At 39.4% G+C, this 14,394-nt stretch overlaps 1 protein-coding gene and 1 long non-coding RNA gene across 2 annotated transcripts; one reads left to right on the forward strand and one right to left on the reverse strand.

Annotated features, from left to right (window-relative positions):
• Positions 1-63: 63 nt before the first annotated feature.
• Positions 64-6,311, reverse strand: LOC121957523 (neuronal vesicle trafficking-associated protein 1-like). Its single transcript, XM_042506143.2, has 5 exons — positions 6,101-6,311; positions 5,670-5,823; positions 5,267-5,383; positions 3,758-3,868; positions 64-1,408 (listed from the first exon to the last, which is right to left on the reverse strand). Exons 2-5 carry the CDS (start codon positions 5,796-5,798, stop codon positions 1,208-1,210), a joined length of 558 nt encoding a protein of 185 aa, XP_042362077.2. The 5' UTR covers positions 5,799-5,823; positions 6,101-6,311; the 3' UTR covers positions 64-1,207.
• Positions 6,312-10,256: 3,945 nt separating this feature from the next.
• Positions 10,257-13,878, forward strand: LOC148190163 (uncharacterized). The gene is made up of 3 exons (XR_015778221.1): positions 10,257-10,356; positions 11,055-11,240; positions 13,060-13,878. It is a non-coding gene; the product is annotated as an uncharacterized LOC148190163 (long non-coding RNA).
• The last annotated feature ends 516 nt before the right edge of the window (positions 13,879-14,394 follow it).

The raw sequence follows: 14,394 nt of genomic DNA on the forward strand, positions 1-14,394 counted from the left end.
AGCATTACTGACAAGATTTACTCCAGAAATAGTTCATGTAAAGATTCCACTTGGACCTGGGTGTGAAATGTGGGCACTTTATTTCAGTTTTTCATTTAACATTTTTATGTAGCAAATGCACTTCAATGGTAATCGTTACATTGTTTGAAAAAGGTACATAATTTGTGACAGTTTAAGTTAAATGACAAACACAGAAAAAAGCAACAGGACAAGCGACTACTGTCAGATTGTTCCACTACAGCAACCTAAGTCTAGTGACAGCTGCCAACAGCCATCCATGGTGACATTAATCAATGCAAAGCATTGTACAATACAGTGTCTTCACTAGCAATGCAAAAACATTCAATACAGTAGCATAAAATGTATGAAAAGTAACCATTAAGTGGCCAGCAAAGAAAAGCACATGGTGTTCACAGGGTTCAAATGAATGGAGACAATCATTAATGCTGGTTAAAAAGACTTGATGCATCAAATACTAAAAACTCCTTAACAGCACTATATGCAGAGAGCAGTATGGGCTGCGTCAAAACAATACGATTAAAATATTATTTTTTTTCCGCTGGTTAAAAGGTTTCCTCCAGGTCAAGCCTCGTTTATTCACAATATCATGACAGTAAAATATTTTGACACAGATGACCTCAGTGGCAAATACGCTGCTTCATGAGAGATTTACCACTTGTAGGACCTCGCGAGGTCTGACATGCGCTATCAGTAGTTGATGTAGTTGAGAAGGTTCAAATCAAACTGTTTTTAGAGTCGTGCGTGCATGTGCGTTAAAACGAGCGACGCAGACACGAGATGGTTCACAGTCGTTTCACAATGTGAGTACTAAAGTGAGTTCTGTTACATATGTGTATGTACAAAGACAGTGAGTGTGTGTCTGTGTTCCTGTGGCTTTTTCTACAAGTTTGCCACTCTGTTTTGAAGTGTAAATAAATAACAACATATGCGATTCAAACAAACCATGAATCCACCCAACGGGGAGGCTAGCTTTGCTCAAAACATGTTCAAAATATCCACAGATTTCCTGCTACAGTACACATCAGCTGACCAAACTACATCAACAAGGCAGCAGAGCACCTCAGGCAAGAGAAGTTGATTTTTCACCCACAGAAAGCCACGGGACTCTGAGGTTTGCTTGAATGGCACAACCATATTATTTATTTATTTCCACAGCAGGTGAGGCCACCTCCTGATCCCAGGTTGGTTAAGCCAGTTTCTGGGCAGTCTCCGTCTCCTGCTGGGTGACCTTTTCCTCAGACATGATGGTCATCCATGGTGATACTGACCGGGTGATGGTCTGCTTGGCTATGTTGTAGTGGTTGATAAGGGTGAAGAGGCGCCCGCGGCCCCCAGGGCCCTGAGGGGGGTAGTTGCCATAAATCCCAGCCGGCATGCAGCGACCTTGCTGCTCCAAAGAGAGAGGGAACAAGATTAAAAACACCGAGATGAGACAATGTGCAAAACAACACCCAAGGTCACAAAATTATAATTCAGGAAAGTATAATGGAATACTAAGAAGTAAACACTGATTCACAGTTCACAATTACTGACTGAGACAAAACAGAGCTGCACTGTTTGTACCAGGGCAGAGGGTCATGCTTAAAATGAAAAACGGACCAGAAAACAACTTAATACAACCTAAGATGCATTACTTTGTTTATACTAGTGTAATGATGTGTTGGTTGTGAACGAGTCGGCTGTATCAGCAGGCTCCTTTTAGTGAACAACAAGCTGTTTTTTTTATTGTTTGTTCATTCTTCTGTAAATTACTGCAGTAACATTAGTAGTTGTAGCAATTCAAGACCACATAATAGGATGGACCAATAACATATTTGTTATACAACCCAGAAACATCTCACTAAGAGCCGAGCATGGTAAGGGTTTTTCATGTTTTTCACTTACCACCCTGCCTCCGTCGAGCGCACATTTAAATTGCCATAAAAGAAAGCATGACAACGTACGCGTAACAATTTTGAACCGAGAACAAATGCTTTCATTTCATATTATTCTATACACATTAAATTAATATATCACTATAAGTGTACACTATTTCATTGTTAGTGTTTGTTTGGTTTGGTTTGGTTTTTTTTGTTATACAACAAGGATAGTTATTCTTGACACATCTCGCTTTTTAACCATAAATATGACCAAATGTTTTACATGTGAAATAGTTGTTTGATGATTTAAATCTATCCCAAAACCTTATCAAATGATTATTTCACAGTAAACCTTGTCACCCTCGCCCCCTTAAAAAGATTGATGAGCTATTGTGTTGGTCAGCTCTCAAAAAGCAACAGAGCCATTAACATCTGGCTCTCTTTATAGAGATAGATTAGGCTTATACAAGAAATGAGTCAAGTAATCTTGACCCAACTGTCAAAGATTTTACAGCAAGACTTTATAACTTTTGTTAAACAGCAGCCACTGTGGCTACAAACAACAGCTGTGGAATAAGCCCAAATGCTACTGTTTAGCTCTCAGCTAAAATGCTAAGCCACTGTATCACGAGACACATAGTCAGAAAACTCTATTACGCATCAATATTTAAACAAAGGTAGCTAACAATGGCCACCTTATAGTCATACAAGAGCAAGGATGTATCCGCTAACCCCTGAGTTTATTGAAATATGCAGTGGTTTGTTTTATTGCATATTGATTACACTTTTCATTTGTTAAAGGGCGATTGTGTTCCTACTTATCTTGGAAGTCGCATAGTCGTGCTTTAAAAGTCTAGTGTGTAGGATTTATTGGCATCTAGTGGTGAGGTTACAGAGCTGAAACAACTTCTGTGTATCAAGCTTGTAGGAGAAATATGATGGCCTACGTAAAATGGCACTATCTAGAGCCAGTGTTTGGTTTGTCCATTCTGGGCTACTGTAGAAACAGCATGGTGGACTCTGTAATAGAGGACCTGCTCCATACAGCTCATTCTAAGGTAACAAAAACACACTTTTTTAGTTTCAGGTGATTATAAACGAATGAAAACAGTTATTTTACTGGCTGCCATTTCTGCCAATGGATGCCCATAAATCCTACACACTGGACCTTAAATTTAATTTTAAAAACAGATTGATTCATCAAAAATCATATGAAATGACTAATTCATATCAAAATGCTTTAAATTCAAGAGGATTCTATTTAAAAAATCATGCCTACCAACACAATACTAATTGTTCAAACATTTCCACATGAATGAGATATTGAATGGATTGAGGGTAAGAAAGGGTGAAATGTAAACTAAATCAGAAAAGTATTGGCCAGCAAATGCTTCGCTTTGACATCCATTAGGGTGGCCTGGCTGTCAATATTACTTATATATATAATAATAACCTATTATATATTTATAATTATCTTAATGTAGGCTAGTCTCTGCTAAAATGCTTTATAGGTCCAGTGTGTAGGATTTTGGGGCATCTATTGTCAGAAATATTGTGTTTTTGTTACCTTAGAATGAGCCGTTTATATTTATATACGGAGCAGGTCCTCTTTCTCCACTATGTTATTTCTACAGTAGCTCCGAGCGAACAAACCAAACACTGACCCTAACAGGTCCATTCACTTTTTCGCATCACCCACTGTAGTTCTCCTACACAATTTGCACACAGATGAAGTTCTGCAACCTCACCATTAGGTGCCACTAAATCCTACACACTAGACCTTAAACAAGTAAACAATATTTGGTTAACTCATGTTACGATGGCATGATAATTCCAGTGAGGCAGCATCACAAACAATGAAGCTCCTAAGTGTTTACCGTGTAAACAAAGCTGTCGGGGCACGGCTGCTCGTACTGGTAGACCTTGTAGACGACCAGGAACACCACACACACCAGGAAGGCCAGGGCACAGATCACCAGCAAGGTCACCTACAGGACACACACAAAATCAGACTCACTGTAAGTGACAGCTCTGCTAAAGGACAAATCTACTGAGTGCGTCATCATGAAAGGAAATGAGTGGGCTGATTGGAAGACAGATTTTATTTTTTAAGTTGTTCAACAGCAGTCCAAGGCTGCAGTGTTAAAATAAAAACCATCTATGGAAGAGTTGCATATTGATCTACCAAGTTATAGTATGTCTTCGTAGGTATAAGAGTAACGAAAAGCCAGTCAGGCCTACTGGATGTTCTACATATAATGACTCAAGAGGTAAATGGCTTGTGTGACCATCTGTACAGCCCAGCTCTCACCTCTCAGGGGAGTTATGTAACAGCTACTGGTGTTTCTAGGAAGTGGGAGGGGGATAAGAAAAGGTGTGGGAGAAATCGCCTCATTATCGCTGAAGATGTTGAGCCCCAAGGTTCGTGCGAGCTATTTTTATGAGGCAATATGTTATTTCTCCCTTGTAAAGGAACTGAATTATTTCAGCATCGGCAGAGACATTGAAACAGATCCTGATTTAAATGTTGATTTTTCTGACATATCCTTGTGGATTTCTTGGTTTTGGGAATAAGGTGTTGTGCATCCTCCTACTTTTTGCAGCCAGTGTGATTGGCTCAGGTTTGATGAGAGTTATACCAGCGTGTTTTTGGTGTGAATAAAAAGGATATTCTTTTTATCTGTCTGTGTAAATCCTGGAGTTACACAACAGAGCAGATAGTAGGACATGTAAAAGGCAAAGCAACAGGAGATTATGAAAGAGACTATCTGCGATGAAAGAGCTGCCGGCAGCACTCTGAGGATGTGAGCTGTGTTCTTGGAGACAGGGATGTGTCTCCTTGCCTCTCAGATGTTGGAGAATTAAAGCTCAATTACTGAAGGAAGCTTGACTCACTTCATGGTTTCATCTGTTGATTTTGAAAGTGGAGGAAGAGTCTTGCACATTTACGAATTTTGAAGTATGCCAGGAAGACTACCGGGTTGTGTTTTGACCTTTTCTTTCACAAGTGTGAAATGTTTTAATAACGCTGTATGGTGTCAAACATCTGCCAGCCAGGGGGATGCTGAGGAAGGTGGGAGAGATGCTGCCATTTGGAGGCCATCGCCATGGCAGCAGCTGAATTAATGAGAGTTTCAGGGCGGGGTTAAGTGAATCATTGTGCATTATGTCCTCCTGTGTAGCCCGACAAGATGACAGGCACAGGACACGAAGGTGGCCTGCACTAAGAAGCGTAACTCAGATTGGAGGGGGAATATTGTCACATATGTCCTGAGCTGCAGGGAGACTGAGAGCTGTCTGCTCTCTGCTGGGCATAAGCATGTGTAGGAGTGCAAGAGATATTGGAAAATGGGATGATGTATGAAAGGCAGCAATATGGTTCTTACTTTGAGTCGCTCAGATACGCCTTCAATGATGCTTATTGAGAATTCTGCGATTTTAGGAGATCGTAGCTTGCCCTTCTTGCTGTCACCATCATAGTCAGCCTTTGTCTTCACCACCACCTGGTAGAAACACACACACGTGCATGAGAGAAGATCCAGTCAGCTTGCAGGCACATATGCAGGAAGAAAATGAGATGAACTCTTAGGCAGGATGGGTAAAATGATTTATATTTTCCACATATAGAAATAATAGATATAAGGCTGAACATAATACACACAAGAAATGCGTTCTACTTTATTTTCTTAATTGGACTAATTGGAATAAAAGGAAATAAAGGGCCCCTCACTGTGACTCCCCAAATCAATGAAAAACACATCACACACACACACACAAACAAAATCTTACCTTATCTGGTGGTGGAAACTGCAGCTGACTGGCATCTAATGGTGTTATGAGAGGGATGGTGTCAAATCCGTCTTCAGAAACCACCTTCCCGTTATTTTTCTCGCTGAAATTATTCCCCAATTTAACCATTTTCCCTGCACGAAAAAACACCAACCTGAGGGGGTAAACAAGCGCGTATTACTCTAAACGTGAGGCATTATAGATCAATCTTTGCTCCCGTGTGATTATACAAATCATTCAAGGAATCAGCTTGAAGAATTATGTTTTTAACGCATGCAAACAAGCGTACAAATCAGACAAAACGATGCGAAGCGCTTTGTGGGCCACGAGAAAGCCCTCGAAAGCGCAGGAGAGGACACGCAGGGCTTCGACATAATGGGACCGATGCATCACCGTGACAAAAAAATGCTCTGTCGCATCCAAACACTTACCAGCTCAGATGAGAAGCGTTGTAAAAACAGCGTTGTTTCTCCTGGTGTGGCGACTTCACTGCTCCAGTGCTGCTGTGTGTTTTGTCTTTTAGGTGTGACGCAGCCGGTTTGCGGAGAGCTGGTGCACAATATGGCCAGCTGGGTCTGTGCGCCGCGTTACCTCCGAGCTGGATGCTGCTGCTGGCGTCTGGCTGCACTGCAAGTGATGTAACATCCTCATCGCATCCATCCATACACATCTGACCAGTGGCAGGAACCCCAGGAGCTGGAGCACATACCAGCTAGGATTTACAGTTACAATCTAAATGTGCCATTTTTTTTTCTTTATTGTGTCTATTGATGAGGGTAATCCAGGTTTAACTTTAAAGTAAGTATTTGGTAACAGCAATTAAAGCAGAGCTGATGTATTACAGTGCAAAAGTCTTATGCCACCATAGAGTTGTTGTTTTGGCGAAATTGTCATGACAATATATATATATATATTTTTAAAAATGTCAGTGCATATTCAAATACAAAGACATTTGGTTTGCACCAGTCCACTCCACTTACCAGCATGTATACATGAATGTACTAGAAAATGTTTTGAGGTTGTTGGGGTTTTTTTTTTGTTCGTTTGTTTTTTTAAAAAAAGCTATATACATCATAAGAATAAAAATAAAAAAGCCATATACATCATAAGAATAAAAATAACAGTTGTCGCAGCAGTTAAGTGTTACTGCACTCGCAGCCTAAGTGCTCCTATTTTTTATATGGGACCACCAGCTGTCACAGATGTATGTGACATCACCTTTTTCTAATGCTGCAAATAGATCAAATCTAATGCAATGTCATAGGTAACTTTTGGTTTTTCGGAGACAAACTTGCATAATAAAAGTGACGCATAGAGAACCAATCTAACCACGGATTGGAGTCATTAATTTATTGCCATTACATAGTGCGATCAACAATGAATCCTTCATGATAAAGCAAAAAACAATCTGTTTATTGTTTTAAAAATATATATTTTTATAAAAATGTGTGAGCACAGCTCTAGTAGCACGTCTGATTTTATATTATTCCATTAATATGTATAACATAATTGATATTATGTATCGTGTTTCATGGACCATATGCGTAGTTTTGTTCTCCTAATTTGTACTCCTATAGGTAATTGCTGTGGGTGGATTTGGAGCGCAGCTCCTGCCAGTGCAGTCAGTTCAGCAGCCTCTCTCTCTCTTGTTATTTTTGCAGAGTACAGCTGAGAGTCTCCTCTGTTTATCAGCATGCAGTGAAGACTTTCCTGAGAGAGGCCACTCATTACGCCCACCTCAAACTGGTGAGAAGAGAATAAAAGGCAAAACAGAAATCTCTGAAGTGAAAAAAACAAAACTGCTCTAACTTTGACAGAAAACTGCATATTCAGGATCCTATTAGTCAATAAAAAGATGTTTAAGAAAACAGGTTTTCAGGACCTTCAAGGAACAGGAGACAACCCTATTAATTGGTCCTGTAGTGACTGGCTATTATATTTTCTCTAAAATTACACAGCAATTACCGTAGACTTTATTTTTATATATCTAAATGTGAATAGTACCATATTGAAGTAGTTTCCCGTGTATCAAATTTGGTCTGTAGCCTGTAAAAAAGAAAAACGAAATCATACCATGAATAAAACTGATCTTTAGATCTTCAAAAATATTGGGATCCGTTAGGCTAAGATGCATTATAGCTATACTCGAGTGCTCACCTTGAATTATGAACAAATACACCACCTACCATCAGTATCACTGTGAGAAACGCCTAACATTTTGATTTTACTAAGCCCTTCACATCACCTCATCATGTACCTTGAAGTAGTGAATGAAGCTGTGTCTGTGCATATTATCCAGTCGCTTGTTGCCAGGCTACAGTGTAAATGAAAGGAGGTTCAGAGAGGATGCATAAATGATCGAGTCCAGCATGTTAATCCATAGTGAAAAGGAAGCAGCAGAAGAGAAAATGATCTCATCAGATATTTAGATGGAAACCACAGTTCTTTGGTGGACTGTGAAGTTGGCCCGGTGGCTCTGACAGCTGCAGCGGCTCTGTGTGATGCTGCTCGCTGCTGGGTTGTCTGAGGATGTGATGAGTTTACGGTACAAAGACATTATTTCCTGAAAGCAAACATATGATGATGTTTACCGATAAATATGGACTCGATGAGAAGTTTCACATTTGTTTTGTTTCAGTGTCATTATTCCTGTATAGTTGTTGTTTTTTCATTTGACATAAACCAGTCAGTCATCAGTGCATGTTATTGTACAGCTATATTGTCTGTGATCTCTACGTTTAGGCAGACCTGTAGTTTCAGTCTCTGCAGGACAGTTTTGAACTGAGATTAAAATACTCGTCTTGGCCTCAATGCCTGCTATAATCTAAGATATAGTCTCACTAGGCCACTGTTAGTTCTGACTCTTATATATAGATTTCAGACTCAGAAACACACAGTGTGAATGTATGTATTTAAAGGTGCACTGTGTGGGATTTAGAGAAATATATTGGCAGGAATTGTATAAAATATAAGTATGCTTTCTTGTGTGTTTAATCACCTGAAAATAAGAATCATCGTGTTTCCGTTACCTTTGAATGAGCCATTTGTATCTCCATAGGTCCTTTTCTACGGAGATCATTATGTTGCACCTCAAATAGGGCCATTCGAGATTTCACGTCGGCCAATGCAGTTGTAGTAACTGCCCCTCCACCTCACGAGCATTACAAAAACACAGATTTTTTTTTATGTGAAACTGATTTATTCAGTATTTTTTATCAGTTTTATTCATCTGGTTTATTTGTTTTGGAGAGAAATAGACCTCCGTGGGTAACTCAACTCCTGTTAAAAAAAACAAAAACCTTCTGAACAATGAATACTAAAGGAATTCAAACTGGGAGAAGTTTTAGCTTAAGCCATTAAATCCCCCTAAATCTTACATGCTGTTCCTTCAAAATTCCATATAGATGAAATAATCCTGTTGTTCTTTGTGTGTTTGTTTGTTTGTTTGTTTGTTTGTTTGTTTGTTTGTTTGTTGTTTGACATAGTTATTCTACCGCATATGATATACAGAGTTTTGGGTATCAGCAGATGTGCAGCAGAGCCCTCTGCCTCAGTTGTCTTATTAAGATTAACCACTAGAGGGAGACACCAGCTCACTTCATTACCATGTATGACTGCTTGTGATATGCATAGTATGATTATTCTTGTTTAAGTATGTGGTCATAACCATCATTGTAATTGACAAAACTCTGAAAATTTGATATTAAATAGTGCTTTGGGTTTTTTTTTTAATTTAATCAGGCACTACAAAAAGGCAGAGCAGCAGTGAAAGCCAATTCATGACAACTGAACAGATGGTTCCTTTTTATTTGACTCATGCTGCATATTTAAATCTCATTTTCAGTGGAAATTTTATTGGTTACTACAATCACAGATCACCTCCTGATTTTTCCAGTGATGAGTGGAGAGACACTGAAGAAGCAGCAATACCACACTGTAGAAACTTGAAGTAGTGAAAGTAACAGTGCTTATTATGAAGAATGCCCCACTTAAGAATAATGTATTGGATTTTCATTACATAATTTAATGTCGCAGCTGGTAAAGGAAGGACTGGTTTTAAGGAATGTATATACTGCTGGATAGCTTCCTAGTCTTACCTTATGATAATATGTCAGTTTATTTGTTGATTATATTTTTATTCGGCAGCATAATCTGAATTTGCAAAGTAACTAATAACTAAAGTTACTGTAGTATATTTGCCTCTAAATTGTTGTGGAGTAGAAGTATGAAGTAGAAAATTGTGCCTTTTGCGTATTAAAATTGTTTTAAGTTACAGTTTATTATTATTATTATTAGTAGTAGTAGTAGTAGTAGTAGTAGTATTACTATTATTCGTATTATTATTTATTTTGACACTGTCATATATTTCCTTTGAGGGAAGTTCTATTGTTTTTACATCGTGTTGTATGTTTATATGTATAACTACACAAAAGTAATACACATGTTAAAAAAAATAAAGTAGAAATTGGAAATACTCAAGTAAATCACAAATACATGTGACATCCCTCCCCCTCTGCCTGTTGCTGATTGGTTTGGCTTCCTGACTCAGGAGCCAATGGGCAGAGCAGGGAAGGACGTTAGAAAACTGCCTTCACCTGAGTAAACTCTGTCTCAACCTATTTTAAGTGGCTCCATCTCTAACTTCTCTTCTTTCTTTCTTTCTCCCAGGCCTCCACCAGCTGCTTTGGTAAATATTTTGTGTTTTGTTTGCATCCATCACACACTGCATTCGCCCTAATGCCGCATTTGTACATTTCTTTGCTTTTTATTTATCATTACATTTTATCCACATGTATTTTGTTGGTACAAACATATTTTGTTATACAATATAAATAAAAGACAAAGAACATGCCATAAGGTAAGTATCATATTAACATAACTACTCTTATTATTCACTTTACTATAATCTTAATTTGGCTGAAAGTTTGTTTTATGTGTGATTCCCTGTTTTTGTCATTGACTTAAGGCCAGGTTGTAATGTACCTCAAAATAGTGCTCAAGTACAGTACTTGAGTATACTTACAGAGAATTTCTGTAAGTGTTTGCGTGTTTTGTGAATGTCACACCAAAGTTGTCAATGTAAAGCTGTGATTGGTTAAAACTTAAAAAAAACTATGTGCTGCATATAGTCTTTTCAGTCTATTGCAATGCTAAATGCTCATTAAAGCATATGTAAAACAACCATGCATAGAGTAAAGGAACAGTGGAAATAGATTCAGCAGTATGCACAGAACTGATAAATGCAGCAGCTAAAAATGTCTTTTCAAGTAACTTACAGTGTAAAGTATGACTAAACCTTATATAGCACTGAAACTGCTGTGTCTTTAAAACCCACTCTGGTCTTGGCCCTTTGCCCAGAAAGTTCATTTCCCATTTCCCATCCAGCCACATGGACTAAGCTCCGCCACGCAGAGAGAACAAGTATTTTCACTCAGAGAGCGGCAGTCAGAGCACAGACTCCCTTAAAGGACCGCTGTCACTGACCAAGGACTTTTCCATCCACCGTGTTGTGAAGGACGCAAACCACTCGGCAGATCCGTCACAGCCTGTCAGTCCCTCAGAGAAGTCGAGGTATGATTTACACTCTGAAACTCAAAGTGTGACAGCCAGTCTGCCTGTCAGGTGCCCCGTTATTCATACCACTGTGTGCTCTGAGCACAATATGTGTTTGCTTTAGTTCACTGTGTGTTTTCTGGTATTGATCTGCTGACTTTTTGGACAGTACGCCAAATGACTCATTGAATGTGCTGTGTCTGGTTTAAAAGTCCTGCTGCCATGTGGGAGCTATTGTCTTTTGCATGAACACAAAGCCTCTTTTCACAAATCTATAATTCCCCTCGCTGGTCGACCCAGCAGTTTGTGCTGGGTGTGATGTGTGGAGCTGCTCAGTACATCTGTATGCCATTGAAAAGTTACAGTACAGTTCTGATTTCTGTCCTTGGGGAAGAATGAGTCACAAATATCTGAATGGAGAGAAGTTTTGTTGAGAACAATAAGATACAGACTGAAGTTTGGTCGGTACAAGTTGTCAGCAGTAAGGCTGTATAAACAGGATGCTCATACACACACACACACACACACACACACACACACTCAGTGGTTGATGCTCTGGTTGAATGAGCAGGCACCGGCACCACCATCAGTGCTGTTGATGTCATAAGCAAAGTAAGATTTTGTATAAACTGACCGGTTTGTTGTTGTGTGCATGGAGGCTGCATCATGTGAGCGATTGTGCTGCTGCTGAGGTTTCTAGAGGATTTTCTGGAAAGATGAGGTCACAGGGAGGCACACCCAGAGGGCTCGGGCTCCGAGCAGTAAAGGCCAAGTGTGGAAGACGTTCAACAGCGGCTCTGATTGAGTCACTTGCCGGGGGAAGACATAGTTTCGTTGGAATTTCCATTCTGTTTTGAGCTCAGGAATTGTGGTCTGGATGTGGTATTTATACTGAGACACTTGGTACATGGGAAGGGTCATTTCCCCCTTTAAATACACAAACAGAGGGGTTATGACAGCTTTAATTGGATTACATAATGTGATTTATTTTTATTCACAAGTAGTTTTGCATGAGGCGTCTTTTTCCAAGTAGTGTCATCTAATTTCCTAACTTCTTTGAAAGCGGATGCTTCTTTAAGAAGAGAATATATTAACGCTGGAATGTGGTTGGAATGAGGATCATTTCCTCACAGCCAAAAACATCATGTTGGACAACCTGTAAAGTCTTGGAAGCCTTTAAACCCCCCATTTCCTCACTTCCATTTTCCTCACGTGAGCATTCACGCTCAACAAGCGCATTCTTTGTGCTCCAAACTCTTCTGACTGCCTTCCAAGGATCACAAACAAGTTTTTAAATAGTGCAATCCTGTGTGTTTAGAGCCTGTGTGCTCTGCTCTGATTTATAGAGGCTCAGGCACCGGTGTGGACGGACGTTGGCTGGGAGGGCTGGCTCAGCCGGAAGTGGAGTGTGGGGGGAAGTTGAGTCAACACAGGACTGTTTCTCAGACTTGTGTCGCTTCTGGTCTCATGCCTTTCAATGGAATCAGGGGCACAGACTGAGATTGCGATAACACAGAGTTGCAGACGCAGACAGACGGACGTGGTCTGGTCAAAATGAAATGAAAGTGTGTTGAGTCTGCCTGAAAAGGGGGATTCCTGTTTCTATTTGGGTCCAACAGAGAGGGTGGGGGAGAAGCAAAAAACACTCTGTTACAAGTAAGGGTGCTGCATTTAAGTGCTTTACTTAAATTACAAAAATATTCAAAATAAACTTAGGTCCAGTGAGTAGGATTTAGAGGGATATACTAGCATAAATGAAATGTAATATTCATAACTATATTTTCATAAGTTTAGAATGACCTGAGAATAAAAACCATTGTGTTTTTCTTTACTCAAGAATGCAGTGTTTATACCCACATACGGAGTGGGTCCTCTTCCATGTGTCCGCCATGTTGTTTCTACAGACGCCGACAACAGACAAACCAAACACTGGTTCTAAAGAAGACCATTACTGTTTTGCACGTCAGCCATCGTGGTTCTCCTACACTAACAGGTCCAAAGTCCGGCCCAAGGGCCAGTTGTGGCGCTCAGACTGGTTTGAAATGGCTCCTGGCTTTGTCTTTTAAAATATAATTTATAATTAACACAATATTTGGTTAATAAAATGAGATCGCTTTGCTTTTTTTTCATTCACGTTACGTTTTTTTTCAGGATAACCCTGCAGTTTGCAGATATGCTTCAGAAAAGAACTACACAGGCGGGACTATTGTGTTTTTATAGACAGACCACAAATGACAAATTACCTAACACCAGATATTTCCTGCCAGGTAGCAGACATGGCCACACCAACAGAGCATCAAATTGAGAACAAGAGGCGACATGTTCAGCATCAGTGGAAAGTTGAATACGTTTTCATGAAACAGTTGCATTTTCACCATTTTTATGTGATTTTTTTTTAATAACCCATATGATGTGAGAAGCAGCTGCACCCCAATCTGTGTATCACTGAAATGTTGCAGCTAGTAGAGATGGGGCTAGTTTTGCTGCTGCTGGATAGCTTAATCTATGGACCGTTTCATTGCTGTTCTGTTGTTAGAGCAACAGCTTTGGTTCATGTTTACTTCCTGTCATCTACAGAGGAAACTATAAAAGAAGGATGGGTCATTACATCAGACTCTGGTGCCACTTCTGTTAGAGTTAATCACCCATCATATCTTTGTTGTTCTACGTTTGACTGAAAAATGCCCTGTTTGGTCATGTATTATGATGTATTTGACCAAACAGGCTTGGGTGAGCTATCGTTTCATGCAGCTGACATGCAGAACGATGATCTGTTTGGAGATCAATAACAAGGAAAACAAACACCCACGTTTATATAAAAAATGTCAGTCAACACCGTGTGTTCTTTTTTATTTTGTGAAAGCATTTTTTCGGTCAATGGTCAGCACAGATATGATGAGTAATAGTGGGATTTGTCATTCCCACCCCTTTAACTTCAATGGAACTGGAACCAAAGTTTGACTCCAACACAAAATTTGAATGTTGTAACTTACGTCACGACCCTTCCTGCTTTTATAGTTTCTTTCTCAGCCACTGCATTAACAAACATTACAACAGAAAATACAATTGTTTGACCCATTTAGATCATTTATGTTGTCAAGTTTGAAACACTATAACACTATACATCATCATTTATTAGTTGATTCATTTGATTCATATATTTTAATTAATA

The sequence above is a fragment of the Plectropomus leopardus genome, chromosome 2 (genome assembly GCF_026936395.1).
Source record: "Plectropomus leopardus strain MGB_pleo_1.0 chromosome 2, ASM2693639v1, whole genome shotgun sequence".
Taxonomy (NCBI): domain Eukaryota; kingdom Metazoa; phylum Chordata; class Actinopteri; order Perciformes; family Serranidae; genus Plectropomus; species Plectropomus leopardus.